The sequence below is a fragment of the Polypterus senegalus genome, chromosome 16, assembly GCF_016835505.1.
Source record: "Polypterus senegalus isolate Bchr_013 chromosome 16, ASM1683550v1, whole genome shotgun sequence".
Lineage (NCBI taxonomy): Eukaryota > Metazoa > Chordata > Cladistia > Polypteriformes > Polypteridae > Polypterus > Polypterus senegalus.
In genome coordinates, this window is record NC_053169.1 from 83,155,113 (window position 1) to 83,172,505 (window position 17,393).

The window sequence follows — 17,393 nt, forward strand, 5'->3', positions numbered from 1 at the left end:
ATTTTTCAGGCATCTTAAACAAAAAAACAATCGGCACTGATTTAATGTCAACTTGAGGAATAGCAAATTTGTCTTGGTGTTGCCACTTTAGTCATAAGTCTTTATTGGTGTATGTCTCAAAGGCAACAGAATTTTTATTCATACATTCTGCTGGGATTTCAAAGGCTGTCAGTTGCAGCATACCGTAATGTTAAGGTATGGCAAGATTAAATAAAAAAAGATAAATATTAGGAAATAAACTAGACAGGAGGGAAGCATCATAATGTAGTGGCTAGTGCTGACCTTCTTAGATCCATCATCCTGGGTTCATATCCTGTACCCAGTCAATGCTTGTGTGGTGTGTGGGTTACCATTCAGGGTGACCATAGTTTTCCTTTGGGTACTCCAGTTTTCTTCCCACATCACAGAAGAAGTTTGTGTTAACTGTTGAATCCCAAGTAATTCAAATGCAAGTGTGGTTGTGTGTGTCAGTGGGCCTGTGACTGAGCAGTGCCACATCCAAGACTGTTTGCTGTCTTATGCCCAATACTCCTAGGATGGGTTCCAGCCCCATGTGACTCTGAACTTGACAGTTTGCAATCAAATGCAGTCAATCCAATGACAGTGGAGCTGTGTGGCAGCATTGCTATCAAATCTAATTATAAAACCCACAGAAAGATTAAAAAAAAATAAAATGAAAAACATTATTCACAGATGACTTTACAGGAAGTGGTTTATTTGAGTATGACAGCAGTTTCCCATTGGCACTATCATTAATTAACAATAAGAAATCCTTGGTGTACTATTTTGAAGCTGCTGCTGACACATGCTCAGATCTCACAGGATATTAATTCACAAAAAGTAATTTTACACCAATATAGTTTTTGTTTTAACTGGGACTATTCAGTGACAAGAAATGCATAACACCAACATAGACAAAGTACAAACACAATTTCTGATATATCCCTTTAAATGAAACGCTTCTGGAAAATACTTTCCATGACACAACTGAGAATTCTTATAATGTGCACCAAGCACCCTCCACTCCACTATATTCATAAATCACAATTACAATAATAAATCAATAATAATCACAATCCTCCACTCCCAGACGCGTTGCCCTCCTACCACCCAGCTCAGCTCAGTGTCTGGGAGCTCCCTCAGTCCTCTTATATTCCCTGACCCGGAAGTGTTCCCAGTCCCCAGTCCATGTGATCTTGTATCACTTCCGGGTCAGGTAAAAAGTACTTTTCTTCATCCCGGAAGCCCGTCGCTCTTCCTATGACGAACTTCCGGGTCATAGTGCACAAATAAGTCTTTGGTCCTCCCTGCAGCTCCCTCTTGCGGCCCCTGTGGTATCCAGCAGGGCTGAGGATAAAAACTACATAGTCCATGACTCCCTGCTGGTCTTAGGGGCACCTCCATACTGCAGGGAGGGCTCCATCTGGCGGCTTGGGGGACTTGGCCGGGATAAACTGCCGGGCACAGTCCACAGAGTAAATTTTTATTTTTATGTATTTGTTACTTTTCATAAAGGAAACCAGATTTAACACCGTGAAAAATACTAAATCTATTCTGATTTGTGTGGGTTGTCTGTTACAAGACTGTTGGTTCAGAATAGATAGGATAGATAGATTCAGTGACAAGAAATGCATAACACCAACATAAACAAAGTACAAACACAATTTCTGATAAATCCCTTTAAATGAAACGCTTCTGGAAAATACTTTCCATGACACAACTGAGAAATGTGTTCAAAAGGAATGGTTCCTCTGAATTGTAGGCCCACCTCTCATATTATTCATTGGTCATTTGGCCACATCTACAGCACTTCTGGGTTTTTCAACAACACTACACTGCACTTGTAAATTGCCCTTTTGCTTGCCAAAGCACCTCAGATATTCACAAGAATGAAGCATACTTTCCAACTGATTTTTTTTCTTTAATTGTATATCTTTTGGAGACCACGCTCTGCAATGCTGATTATCACATAAAGCACCAGCATGATCGCCAATAAATTAGCTATTACTAATTAACACTTCGGGCCAAGGAATGGGAAGAGAGGCAGATCATCATTTTAAAAACTCTAGCCCATTTCAACATGCAAAAGAGAATTTTCTGGAAGTGGTTAAAAAAAACAAAAACCTGTTTGTGAGCACATGAATGGTAACCTGACATTTGGATTATGTGACACAAGCAATTTAATATTTTTATGGAGGGTTTGAAACTGTTTGCTGTTATATCAAGTTGGGTCATCTTTAAAGCCCTAACATGAATTTTGTGATCTCCTTATCCACTGAAACAAGAGATTACAAGATTTTCTCAGCAATCGCAACAAACAATAGGAGGTACATAACAGATTACTTTAAAACTTGTATTCTGTAAAAAAAAAAAAAAAAAATTAAAAATTCAGATTACTGCAGCATAGGCTATTGGTTATGGTGACTCTTAATGAGTCATTCCATTTTTCATATTATTGCTATCAGGCTTTCTTTTATAAAAAGAGCTCTGGAGTCTTAGCCAAAGACTTGTGGTGTTGTGCCAGGCTCATGAATTTCTGCAATATGCTCAGAGATTAAATGTTTTTGGTGAGCAATTCACATGCTAGTCTATCTTCACAGTTTCTACGCATTTATGATAAGCCATGAGGCATCCTCGCACATACTGCATGTAATTAAAATAAAGCATATGTATAGTAAAAGGAAATAATTCATAATAATTCATATTTACCAGATGCATAAGGCATAAGACGAATCCTTCCTTCCCTTTTAGGTGTTAAGTCCTGTAACAATTGAAGGTAGACTTCCTTAAACACAGTGCCTTTCAGTTCCAACAACAAAATGTGAAATGAATTCTTTAGTGAGTAATGTTGCATGTAACATAATCTCTTTGCCATCTTGAACAATTGTTTTTGTGCCTGGCTATCGCAGAAACAGAAGATTAAGACTCTTGTAAACCTTGACACCACTAGACCGGCTGCTTGAGCTCTCTAGGAATTGCTAATGCAGTGACTTGATCTGAGGTTTTCTTAAGAATGTCCACTGTAATATTATTGCTGTAATCTGAGTATCAGTTACATAGGTTCTTTACACTTACTCTTTCTATTAAGTGTTTTATATTTTAATAAGCTTGACATAACTGTATTTATGAGATCATAAATTCACATTTTTAATTAATGTGATTCAATGTATATTAACAATTTCCTATATGCTTGGCTTTCAGTGATGTGGAGCCTATCCAAACAGTGACCAAACAAGGCTAGAGTTCACACTAGATGATGACAGAACAGACGTACAATCTATTCATCCATTTCTGAACCTTCCTAATGCCATTCAATGTCTTAAGAACACAGAGCCTATTCCAACAATATCAAACAGAAAGTAAATAGTAACTCTGGACACAGAAGCAGCCCAATACAGATCAACTACAGCTTAAAAGTAAGACTTCTTGTAAGTTACATTTACTAATATAATTCCATCCAAAACTGGTTTCTGCTGGGATAGATCCGATATCTTCAAAACTGGGCCTGCCTGGATGAACGGATATATAGTATTGCATTGACATTTAGTATTTTGAGTGTATGGTATAACTTTAAACATTTAGGTATCTCAGGTTTACGGGTGTTGAATAATGCCCTTGAACTAAGTAATAATCAAAAGCATGAGGTTAAAAGTACTTACAAAGGGCCTCCATCAAATATCAAAGAGGGTGTTTCATCCTACACACTGAGATAACATAGAGGGCCACAGAAAATATAGAAAAGTCTTTGCTAAATTTCAAAGTAAGTCAACAGAAGTGATCTCAGCAGCTTGCAAGTTTCTCCTGAATGGCCATTCACCACATCCACAATCCATTTAGAAGGGACTGACTAATCTGTAAAGTATACATTTTGACATTATAATAAAACTTTGAAGTAAATGAAATATTTTAGCAAAGTAAAAGAAAGGAGAGACTCAATGACAAGCTTTAGATGCCTATCAAAAGAAAACACAATTGGAAATCACCTGCAGCAGCAAAAAATAGGGTATTTTGTGAAAAAGGCTATCTGAAGGCCACTCTGAAGATGGCCTTTCTTTATGAAAAACCATGACTGTCACCTACCCTGGTGATTTTTTTTATTTGACTTATTTTTTTTTTTTTTAGTTTTGTTTGATATCCTTTCACAGAGCTCTATGCTTATGAGATAATATTGATGCAGCCTTTTAACATCTGGGCTAAAGAGATGGAATTACTGAGTGCAATTGGCAGGTCCTGCTTTTGTCTTAAAGCGATTTCTCAACAGACTCTGGTTACAACCATCCATCCATCCATTCATTCTCTAACCCGCTGAATCCGAATACAGGGTCACGGGGGTCTGCCGGAGCCAATCCCAGCCAACACCGGGCACAAGGCAGGAACCAATCCTGGGCAAGGTGCCAACCCACCGCAGTGGTTACAACCAATTACACAAAAATCAAGTTACGTAGGCTAAATTTCACGGTGTGTACATGTGTGTGAGTCTTGGAGCAGACTTTAGTCCCATTCACATTTCAGCATTGCATCAGGTTAGAATCCAGCGCCTCAACTTCTAGCAGGGCTACAAAAATAAAAATCTATACAGGCATATTTATGTCCACTGAATACAGTTTGATATTGGCGAAGGTCAAACAAATACTCTCATTTTACTACTGGTACAGGGCAGCGTGCAGTCTCCTTGTAGTATTTAATGAGTGATTTATTACGAGTGAGTTGTTACAAACTATTCCAAGTGTGTTTTGAACTGCCTTTCGATTATAGGGTGGGTAAGGCTCCTTGTCTAGGGTTAGTGCACACTTTGCTTTGCTTGTACTGCTCCCCACGATTCAGACAAAGAAGATGGAGTAGTCACTAGAACTATATAAATCTACAGTAGATCTAAAATTTGTGAATGTGACCAATCCAATGACCACTTTCTGTTCAAAGATATCCAACAACTAAGAGCCATGCTTCTAAGCAATGCACTCTGAAAAATTTTGAATTCAATTTTATCCTAAAGAACATTTACGAAACAAGATTTATTTTCTTTTCTATTATTTTCCAATTTCAATTGTGCTCAATGTAAATGTTTTATGCTGTAATGCACATTACTTTGAGATAAAAGCAACAAAAAGCAAAAAGAAAATTGCGTCTAATGTACCTTAGATTATATAATGCAAAATAATAAATGAATGCTCGTATGCTTTTAAGAAGACTTTGGACATTTATTGCAGACAAGCATGTGACTAAATCCTTTTCAAACATGGTGAATGGCGTGCATTTTATGGAGCAGTAGTTCAAAAGAAAGAATCAAAAGGCAGTTTGTGAATAGAAAAATCTTGGCAATGGCATTCATTGGCTGCCAACATAAAAGGGTTTTCTTCCTTCCCAAACGAAAAATACGGTGATAACCAATTTAATTTAAAAGGGAAAACTGTGACACAGTTCTTCATAGTCTTTAATGACTGAATGTTCCATTCCTTCCTAGGATATTTAAAAGAATATCCTATGCATTATTGATAAATAACTCTGTGAGATGCCGTTTTATGTTGTGCAGATGTTTGGCTTCCTCCGAATTTCATAGGTCTAAATCAGAGCAGTGATGCAATTTTCCATAATGAAATTTTACCTTTGCTAGTTTAAAAAGCTGAATTTGAAAACGCAAAGGTGGGAATAAAAAGGAAAGCGATATTGAAATGAAAAACTGCCTGCAAGGGTTAATAAAAGAATGATAAGTTGTAAATTTCCAGTTTAGTGTTGGAGAATAAAACATTATCAAACCCACTTAATCCAGTTCAGAGTGTTAGTGGACCGAAGTCTGTACTTGAACGCATCAGGTACAAGGCGGAATCCCGTCCTGAGCATGCGGCAGATGCATTGCAGGGCTCTCTCACACTCACACCCAAGCTTACACTCGCATAAAATGCAACTTTGAGTCGCCAGTTAACCTAACAAGCATAACTTTTGGTCTGTGGAAGAAAAACCAGAGTATATAGAGACAGGTGGAGCGTGCAGGCTGAGGAACCCAGAGTGATGGATCAATAACGGTGCAGTACTAAACGCTGCAAACTAACTATGGACTTATTTGTTTTCTTATTAAAATAATTATACTATATCTGGCTGATATATAAGGTGACGATACATCACATGTATTCACATACATTTTTTTTTATGAAACAAAGGAGTGTTGGGTAACCTGCTCAGAGTCTCGCATTGATCCAGATGTAAGACTGAGCTGGCCGGCCATGTGCTGGCACTTTAGCCATTGCACTTCAGTTACACACCAACACAGCTGATGCAGAAAATATATTTACACAAATCCCTCATGTATATGAAGTTTATTTTGGGATTCTGTAAAGTCTAGTATTGTGTGTATTGGCCTTCAAGGGCAAAAGGAAAAATCTAATTCTGGCAGAGATAAACATCCATTGCTGTAAACTGTTTTATAATTTAAGTGAAATTTAGATAGAATCTAAAAATAAATTTTAAAACTGTGTGCGCACTGATTGTCATTTTCATGGCTGGAGGGGTTTATTTCTTTAAAGCATTTTATTAAACATGGACAACGCCTGCACACAAAGCTTTGAATCTGAATGAACGGCAATCCATTTTTATTGCAAACCAAGTCTGTTCATCTTATTTGTGCAAAAAATATACTTAAAGCTATCAGAAGGCATGATCATAGCAGTTCAACTCTAGAACAAAAAATCAAAACCAAGCAGTTTGCACAAGTGTTTATGCTAAACCCAAAGAGAGAGAATGTCAGCTAGCTCAACATATCAATGGACAGCTTAAGTGTTTTGACTCCCGACAGCAAAACGGACAATGCAGATCCAAGCCTCACAACCAATGACAAATCAGTAAACCCAATTTTTGCTTTTGTCTGAGTGCAGTTGTAATTATGTCCATAAATAGATGTGTAATGACATTATAAATATGGACTAAGTGTTGACAGAGAACACTATTAGATTGGTTTGAAGCTTCATCCTATGATTCCCTTCAACGTCTCTCACACACAAGCTGTAAATGCCTCATATTTCAAGCCGGTACAGTTCCACTGCATACAATTGCCAGTTAAACTGTGGATCAAAATCTGTGTTAATTCAAATTCTAACGTAATGGACAGTAGCACAAAGACAACGCAAAATCTTTATAGTCTGAGCCTAATATACAATACAGAGGGAGATTAAGAGATACTTTTACAGTACCTCCTGCATTTAATAAAATGTGCTCTGCATGTTGAATTTGCACCCTGGGGTTTTTCCTTTTAAAGGAAATGAGAAGCCAATACATAGTAGAAGCCTCTGTCCTTACATCTGCATTGGCAAGAGCCCCTTTGGTTTATATCCAAAAGGAAAGGACATTGAAAGTGTCAGTGAGGACCTAGTAAGAACCCATTAAATAAACATTGGACGCTGTGGTTTTATCAAGCCATGAAATACCCAATAAAATGATTACATGATAGGAAAAGGTTTGGGCTAAAGTACAAACCATTCATCATAAATCAGGATGATGTTCTTTGATTTTTGACATTGCTTTTAATACTATTCTGCCTCTTTGACCAGGGAAAAAGCTCAAGGCTTTGAATCTTGATGCCCCCACAATGTCCTAGATCTCCTAGGACTACCTGACCAACAGATAGCAGCCTGTGAGACTGAAGAACTGTGCGACTCCTGAAAATTGTATGCCATTGTGAAAAAAAAAAAACCAACCTCCAGGGGGCGCTCTCTTAGAGCACTTTTAGCCAGAGGTTCATTCCACCATGCTGTGCTAAGAATAACCTCTGGGGGTCTTTTTTGATGTACTCATTAAGTTCATTTTGAAAATCTACACAAGATACATTGTCTGTCTGTCTGTCTGTCAATTGACATGATTGATTGGCTGTTTTTTCTGTCCTGTCAATCTGTATTTTTTTTTTTTTTGTTTCTGCTGCGGTATGCATCTAAATTTCCCCATGTGATTAATAGTTTATATAATCCTAATACAATAATCTAATTAATATTAATAAAGGTTATCTAATGTTAATACAATAATCTAATTAATATTAATAAAGTTTATCTAATCTTATTACAACAATCTAATTAATGGTACTTATCATTTGTCGTACTGTTTGTGGGACAATTACTACACTTGAAGTGAAAAGGCACCTAACAACATGAAAATGAACATGGACATCAGTTCAGAAACCGGTGCAAGCAGGCTTGGAATTTATCTTATATAGTGCCTTTACTATCTTTTGCATTTTATGTCTTTCTTCTGTTATGTACTGGCATGTCACCACTCATGCATGTCGATGTTCATTTTCTAACCTTCTCATCAGTTCAGGGTCACAGAAAGCTGGAGATATTGTGTAAGCATTGAAGACCAGGTGGCAACCAACCCTTCATGGGGCACCAGTCCATAACAGGGCACACTTATGCACACACCTGTTCTCCCTTAAATAATATCAATTTAGAGATACCAATTAACCTAACTTTTTTTTTTTATATATATACAGAAAACAAATGCATTTTATTAGAACCTAAAATGCACAACATGTCCGTGCCCAATTTGGTTTTGCATTTCACCAGGTAACAAATAAAACAGTGAATGCCCAATGTGTCACATTATTTTTCAAGAGCAAGTCCTCTCCACAGGAGAAAAGGACATATTATTGGTGCCAATACAAAATGCTGAGCAACAATCTATCAGTGTGGTGCAAGACTTTACGAACAGCTACAATACAAGTTTATAAAATTTCACCGATTTTTGTTTTTTTTTTTTTCTTTTCCGATGTTCAAAAAATGAAAACACTTTTTTTCTCTTAACATAAAAGACATCAAATAATTTCTGCCTGTATTTTTATCTGCAGTACTTTTACTTCTTCCAAAGCAGAGGACAAATGCAAATTTTATCAAATGAGTAGTTGTAATAATTAGAAATGTTCACCCTGCTTCTGAAATAAAATAAATAAATGCATATATCCATTTTATGTCCTTGTAACCTAGATCTTAGAGTTAGCCAGAGCTTATGCCTCTCCATTGCAAGGCACACTCGTGCATATAAGGCTTGGGATGTCAGTAAAAAAATCACAGTATCCAAAGAGGGAAAAAAAAAGCATCTTTTTTCTCTTCCTAATGTGTCGTTGCTTTCTTTTTGTATTTTAAAAAAAAATTCTTTTTTCCATCAAATTATTATCCTTAACCACCTGAACTACAAACATCTTATCTGCAGCACCCTTCACGATTCTAACCCACCATTCAAACCTGTCACGTTCCATTGCAACAGGAGACGAAGCCTTATAGGGAGCTATCGTATGTGGATACTTTAACCATTTTATTATCACCAAGGGGTTTCTTTATTTCCCAAAAACATTTATACTGAACATTGGATGAGTGCAAGGAACAGTAGATGCAAACATGTACATCTATTATGCATTATTATTCTTGCTATTATTCTGTCTTTAGCCAACGCCTTCATCTAAAGCATCTTATAATAACATCCATCCATCCATTTTCCAACCCTCCAAATCCGAACACAGTTGTCACGGGGGTCTGCTGGAGCCAATCCCAGCCAACACAGGGCACAAGGCAGGAACCAATCCCAGGCAGGGTGCCAGCACACCGCAGGACACACCAAGCACACACCAGGCCCAATTTAGAATCGCCAGTCCACCTAACCTGCATGTCTCTGGACTGTGGGAGGAAACTGGAGCGCCCGGAGGAAACCCACACAGACACGGGGAAGCGAACCTGGGTCTCCTAACTGCGAGGCAGCAGCGCTACCACTGCGCCACAATAACAATCAATTATATATACAACATAAAAGATTAGAATGTATAAGTTAACAGCCAATAAAAACAAATTCAAATAAAGCCAGTGTTACTTGATAGTTGATTGGTCAGTTGATTCCAGAGAATATCGAAGAAATACACAGTCTAAGCAACCCAGGATCGCTTGTAGAGATAATAGCACATTTCACTTGTTTTCTTCATCATCATCATTACTAACATGTCTCTTTATAGTCTCAGTGCCACTAAGAACATCAAAGAAAAGCACTAGGACCCGAAGCTCGTTCTTCAAGCTTGGTTCTCTCATCATTTCAGTACTGTCAAAGCCAAATCATTTTGTAATCTGACACTTTATCTTCTCACATGGCTTTCTTCCCTTTTCGCTTTGTTTACTCGCCTTTTTCCACGCACACTTTGTATTTCTCCATGCCCTCCATGAATTCCCAGTATCCTCGTTCACCAATAAACAACATAACTTACAAAGTCCTCGCCTCCAAAATGCTGGCTTTCCAACTTTCTTCTTTCACCTCTCAGTCACTTATTTTTCCTTTTGGTAATCTATGCCAACAGAGTCATTCTTTTGACTGCTTTACATGATACATTTTTTTTTTTTTTTAAACCCGAGGGTCCCATTACACTTGTGCCAGTGAAAACAAAATATATTTTAGGGCAGTGGGCTCAGCAATTGAAAAAACCCTGGAGTACTGAAAAACCACCACTCAGTTTGACAAATATCAATTCTTGCTTATACAAAGAAGGGACAGAAATGGTTAAAGAACAGCTAAATCATAGATCCACCTTACAACAACAAGAAGAAAAAAAGCAAAATGCATTTCAATTTCAGTAAAAATTAAAATGAGTTACTTGGAGTTTAAATCTCCCACTGCACCATATGAAACTATATGAAATTTCACAGTAGTCCATCCATCCATCCATTGTCCAACCCGCTGAATCCGAACACGGGGGTCTGCTGGAGCCAATCCCAGCCAACACAGGGCATAAGGCAGGAACCATTCCTGGGCAGGGTGCCAACCCACCGCACTTCACAGTAGTCAATAGGTAGAATATTAGAGCAACACTTTTAAAATCTTGAGTTCATGCTCTAGCAAATTAGTTTGATTGGGAGTTTAAAGGAAATATCAACTCGACTAACAGGGCTATCTAATAAAGTCACCACTTAATTGACAATCTATTGAGGCACTGAATTACTGTACTCATGCAAAATAACTAAAAAATAATAAATATCCCGAATACATATACATAAATGTATTGTGTGTACTCCCCTTGAGAAACTGAAATGGATCATCCTCTAGTCAACTCCTGCTCTGGTAAAAGAAGACAACTAAATGGAGCAATGAGGTACAACATGAGTCATTATAGACCACAGGTATCGAACTCCAGTCCTGAAGGGCTGCAGTGGCTGCACGTTTTCATTCCAACCATCTTCTTAATTAGTAACTCATTTTTGCCAGTAATTAACTTCTTTGGCATTAATTTTAATTAACCTGATTCAGGCTCCTTTGTTTCTTTTTCCTTAATTAGCAGCCAAATAATGGTGAGACTCAAAACAACCCGCCACATGAGTAGCTCACCACATCACCTGAAAATAAAGAAAGGTGAAGGTCTCAGTAAGGTTGATCTCTCAGGTCACCAAAACCTTTTGACGATGTTCTTAGAAAAAACAAATCAACAGTTTTGAAAATGTCTACTGTGGCAGAATGAGAGAAGCAACAAACCATGGATTTAAATAACGAGTTTAATTAACTGCAAGAATCACCTTCTCATTAAGAAACTGGTTGGAGTTTGAAGCCCCAATTTAGCTGGTCATCTTTCGGCTCGTTTTAAATCTCATCCCTGTTTGGCTGCCATTTAATAAAGAAAATAATCAATTCAGAGCACTGAATCCTTAAAAGCAGGGATATTAAAATGAAGGGAAACATAATTTAATTAGCAGTGAAAAGTGGTCACTGATTAAGAAAAGGGTTAGAATGAAAACCTGCTGCCACTGCGGCCCTCCAGGCCCAGAGTTTAACACCCCTGTTATAGACTGAGAAGTAGAGGGTGCCAGACATGGATTCCTTACAGCTATATAGTGAGAGGCTAACTGTAATAATAAAAGCTCTTCTGCTTCAAACTGAGGTTTCACAATGCATATGTGTGTTTATATACAATGTTACCAATAAAATTTGTTACTACAAGACATTAAAAAAAAAATCATTATTTGCTTCCTTGTCCGTCATAAGTTAATGGTAAAGTAGATCTATTTAGTTTATCTTGTGTGCACAAGATCCTGCACATAGCAACAGTGTTTACTTTTCAAAAGTGAGGAAACCATCTGTAAGTGTAAACTGGCCATCATCTTGCAACGGCAGTCGCCAGTTCTAAACGATCATTGGCTAGACTCGGTGTTACTAATGATGCAAAAGATATTTCATAACATCAAGTCAACATCTATTGCACAATGCCAAATGTTTTAACTTAACCATGAATTCCTGGAGCTTAACTTCTAAAACTGGCATCAGTACGTGTATGCTTATTTCGTTACTTCATTCAAACACTCAAGCCCCTCATCAAAACCCCCTTTAAAAAAAAAAAGTGCCATTAGTTCACAAATCTTCAGAAATTTTCTTACGTCTTACCTGATAATGTCATCGTTGTGTCCCAGGAAGAACTTCTGCGTGTGCTCTCTGGTGTTGTAGACTACTCCGACCCCTGCTACGAAATACACCACCTCCTTTCCCGCGGTGTAATACAGGTTATTACGGCATTGGTGGCCCCTGTAGCCATAGACCCACTCGAGCCGAAGCTGGCATCGGGGAGCTGTCCTATCCGCCATGATTTTTTTTTTTTTTAATTATTTTAATGTCTCCGTTTTTTTATTTGTACACCTGCAACTTCTAAGAAAGCTGTGAGACGAGAAGGAGCCAAACCCCCAAAAGTAGCCAAGCGGAACCCTTTCTTATCTACCTAAATAATGATCTCCCTTCCTTTGGACATATAGTGGACATGCAGTCATTTATCGCAGTTACCTAAGAAACAGTCAGTATATACCATTTACGAGGATACAGATCATTTTTTTTTATTAAGGATAATGTCTGTCGTAAAAGTACATATATTATTGCATATTAAAATCAGCGACGGTTTATTACTCGCAAGTTACATTCAGGGTACAAGCATGTCCCAATCGTTTAACTTTCTGTTACCAAATGTCTGAGATTCCTTTTCAGTGTTCTTATGCATAGAATGCCGCCGACCTCCTACAGATTTCAAGCAGTCTGTAACATTTTCCCTTCAACGATTCAGCCTCCTGTCTGGCAGATGCAATATTTGCTCGTAGAGGGAAAAAAAAGGTCGTGGACTGCCTCTGTCAACTAATCCTCAAGACTAATCCTCTACCCCAGTATCAGCCATCATCACTGCCGAATATGAATTTTTGTTAATCTATTAAACATACAACGGGAAGAGCGCGATTCGTAGTCTACTGCTTAAGATATGATTTGGTAAAGCAAGGCGATGCTCACGTTCCGTAACGCCAATGCGAGAAGCACGTCTGATGTCCACTGTACAACCTGCCTCTTCAACTACTACGAGCTGCGTTTGCTGTTAAAGACGCTCCAAAATGCTAATTTACTGTTAACTTCGTTGACATGAAAAATAATTATTCACTTCCCACTCGCAGCCGCTCTCACCGCGTCCTGCCTCCTTAATCCTCATCCCAAACGGATGGTTAGCAGAAGACCCTCTTCAGTAAATTATCATTGCATGCAGAATAAGATATAGCTGCTTCTGTCAGGAAGCGAGTGGTCGAGCGAGAGAGAGAGTGAACGTAAGAAACCTCGTAGCGTGGAAAGAAACATCCAACGAAATTTCAACGTACGAAGCAGACGACTATGCAGATGCGGACCTGATATTTCTACGTAGCGACTTCGTGAATTGCAGCTTTGGTTTCTAGGTGAAAGTGGTACATGGTTACCAGGACGCCATGATGGCTGCCGACCGTTGAGATTACAGCGACGGGTGCCTCTGTGCATCATGGGAACTGTAGTATTGATTGAAAACGCCTGTCCAGTTTCAGAGTCGCAGGAGGCGGCGATAATAACTACAACGTCCATAATCACTCACTCGAGCGTTGTCCAAGGTTCTTAACCAAGGAAACCGAATACAAGCTGTTGGAAAATTATATTTGCGCGATTGCAGTCAACAGAGGCCGTGAAGGGAGGGGGAGGGGAGCGGGTTGAATGCAGAATCGGTCTTTTAAAAGAGAAATGCATATGAAAGAACAGAGGTGTAACACTTTATACCCTTAAAAAGCACCTGGAGATATTGTGTCCGTCCAGTAATAAAGAAGTAGAACAGTGACGAGGTCATGTCATTCAGAACAAAAAGCACATCCACCCTACTCGCCTAAATTATCCAAAATAACATCAACTTGAGATTTCGAGGTTCCCAAAGCCCCAACTCCCACCATACTACTTGGTAATTTATATCCTTTGCCGATGGTTCTTTCCGTGAAGGAAATCTTTCTAAAATTCACACGAAAATTCCACTTAACAAGCCTCCAAGTAAAGCGGTTGGAGGTTTTTTTTATAGGAACGATTCAAATATATGTTAGAAAACAACGAGAGCAAATCAATTGTCAGAAGCATCATTACTTACAAAGCTATCCTTCTAAATGCACACGCTGGAGAAATAGCGACTTTTTTTTGTATTGCACCCTTTTCAGTGGACAGGATAAGAACACAGAGGAGTCATTCAAATTCATTTAGGTTACCAGTATTATATAATAATGAAAAGGCACAAAACGCCATATAGCATATGTTGTCACAGACAACATGGACACAGAGGTGACAAATGTGCCATCATTTGTGAAAGAAATTCATAACTATAGTAATAAAAGCAGGGTAATGTAAGTCACTGGTGAGGATTATCTGCACAGCTAAAGGATTCATCCCAATGATTTATGGGGTAGCTGACTGGTTTTTCCTCTCTGTCTATTGGTTTCTTTTCACCTTCTAATATAACATTGTCTCTCTCTTTACCTTCAGAATCTGGCCAGCCTTCTTCCCTGACAGATGTCTGTCATATTTATCTTGCCAAATCAAAACCTAACTTTCTGTGGCTGAAGGTAACCAATTTAAACCGGAGTTAGGACTGGGTTCAGGATTAACAATCAGAATTGCTTCTGTGGTTATAATCGTCAAAGGTTTCAAAATGTATATCATAGCACCCTCTAGCAGTTCCTAATCTCCCTTCAACCCTGAGTTTTCATATTCAATGAAGAAACTTGGTGTGCTTGGGCTGCTGGCTGGTTAGCTTACCTGCTCGAGAAGGCACAAGTGGCTTACTAATGTTTGGGAACTTGTAATTAATGCCCCGCGCTTTGCGAAGCAGTGGAATTATAACTCGCTTTCTAGAACTGTACTGGCATGGCGGCATAGAGACCCATAAAAGGAATTCTGAAACACAAGAGTGAGCGGAGCTGTGCCAAGACGCGACCCGAGGAGCAGCCGCCGATTGGAAAGTTTGGAACGAGAAGGTGACGATCAACAAAAGAAGTCACAAAAGTGGGATGAAATGGATATCTTGGCCACGTACCACCCTGCCGGTAAGGACTACGGTTTAATGTAAATTGAAGAGCCGAGCACACCTTATCATAGATTGGCAGGAGATGAGGAGGAAGGGTCTGTCGGTGATTCTGAATCATACGAACCCCTCACTGCTGATGACCTTGTCAAAAAGCTGGCAGCAGCTGAAGGGTCACAACCGAAGATTTTTATGAAGGAAGATGATGAAGATAGTGAGGAAGAAGAAGAGCTATCACCAGAGGAGCAGGCAAAAAAGAAACAATTTAAAATGAAAAGAAAAGTGCATTATAATGAAGGCTTGAACATTAAAATAGCCGTACAGCTTATTGCCAGAGAGCTTGAAGAAGATGATGAGGAAATGAAGGATGAGACCGAAGTAGATAATGCACACATGGACCTTCCTCAAGATGAAAACGGTGAATAGCTTGAATCGCATGATTCCTAGAAGATGACTGCATCCCTGCCCTGCTTGACTGGCACAGTGCTGAAGTGAGGTCACACTGCTTCACAGTGTTGCCTTCCATGTCTCTGTATAATGGATACTGATGATGCATATCAATCGGTTACTTGTTCTGTTGCCACAATTATAATGGCTATCTTAATTGTACAGCAAAGCAAGGGAAGCGACTATTTTAGCACTTCTGATTGTGCACAAGTCCATCTTATTCATTTGAGTGTCAGTGCTGTTTCTAGCCTAGGAGTACAAGCCTTGTGCTTATTTTTTGTTTTTTGTTTTTTTTGGTATGGATGCTCTGATTGGTTCGGGACACTCTCTATATGAGATTTTCAAGGGGTTGGGTGAAATATGGGGAACAGATGACATTTTAGTAATTTTCAGATAACCTGAATGGAATGAATAAAAGCACAGTTGTCCCAATCTCTTTTATGATTATACTGTTTTGAAAGTATTTTTCATTATTCTGTCTAAATGTAAAAGATTTTATGCATTAGGCATTGAAAGTGCGGTTACACCTTACATATTCTGTAGATACGGCACTGAGATGTATTTCTGACTCGGTATTAGATTAATACTGCTAAAAGGGTGACTTGTAGTGAACCTGCTGTAAACTCCTGGTAAGTGTCAGCACACCACATTATGCAGCACTCTTGTATTCTCCTCCTCAAAGACTCAACTAGACTCCCATCCTTCAGACTGTTAATAAAGGTGTTGCACTTGAGTTGGAATCAGTTTATTATTAATTGTCGTTTGAGAAATCTCGGTTTAATTCCAGTTTTCTTTTCTGCTTGACTTCATTCATGTTTCTTTTAAGGGAACCTGAAGGTATTCACAACCCAAACACAATGAACTAATGTATTAATTATGACTGAAGTCTGACTGTGTAAAGTGGTGTGAAGTTTCCACTGACCCTAATAAAAAAAAATACTTAAGGGATTCAAGTGAGGTCATTTTTGACTGCAAAAAAAAAATGCCCAGAGGGGACTGGGCAGCCTAATGGTCTGGAATCCCTACAGATTTTATTTTTTTCTCCAGCCGTCTGGAGTTTCTTTTTGTTTATTCTGTCCACCCTGGCCATTGCACCTTACTCTTATTCTATGTTAATTAATGTTGACTTATTTTTATTTTTTACTGTGTCTTTTATTTTTCTATTCTTTATTATGTAAAGCACTTTGAGCTACTGTTTGTATGAAAATGTGCTATAGAAATAAATGTTGTTGTTGTTGCTTAATTGATCCTCAGTTTCCTGTCCTTGCAAGTGGCCTGCAGGACCCCAATAACTTTTGTTTGAAAATCTGTACAATTGACTAACTGGTGCTATCACAGATTGACCTCGGTACTCTCCAGGAACATTCTTGACTAGTCTGCCATTAAATCAATGGCATTTTGGGCTTTGTGTTTTTAAGGTGTGCAAGTTGGTGAATCATCCTACCATTTAGACAGGGAAAAGAACTGTAATAGGTATAAGTAGTGAAACAACCAGGATTTTCTTTGTTGTGTGTTTCTTTTGCATTAATGATTTTGTGCACGTTGGCATTTCTGGTTCCAAGTTAGTTAGGCTGACACAAAAGGTGCCTTTTGCTTAGTAGTTTTACTTGGTATAGTAGAT

General features: G+C 38.5%; 1 protein-coding gene across 7 annotated transcripts in view; it reads right to left on the minus strand.

Annotated features, from left to right (window-relative positions):
• The window catches only part of LOC120516269 (echinoderm microtubule-associated protein-like 6), a 347,341-nt gene extending 333,615 nt beyond the window's left edge, over positions 1–13,726 (minus strand). For 4 of the 7 annotated variants that reach the window (XM_039737819.1, XM_039737822.1, XM_039737820.1 and 1 more), the window contains exon 1: positions 12,382–13,726. In XM_039737819.1, coding sequence (XP_039593753.1) covers positions 12,382–12,578 — 197 coding nt within the window. In that variant the 5' untranslated portion in view covers positions 12,579–13,726. The remainder of the gene's footprint in view (positions 1–12,381) is intronic. The other 3 variants (XM_039737818.1, XM_039737817.1, XM_039737816.1) reach the window with 1 other exon arrangement.
• Between the last annotated feature and the right edge of the window lie 3,667 nt (positions 13,727–17,393).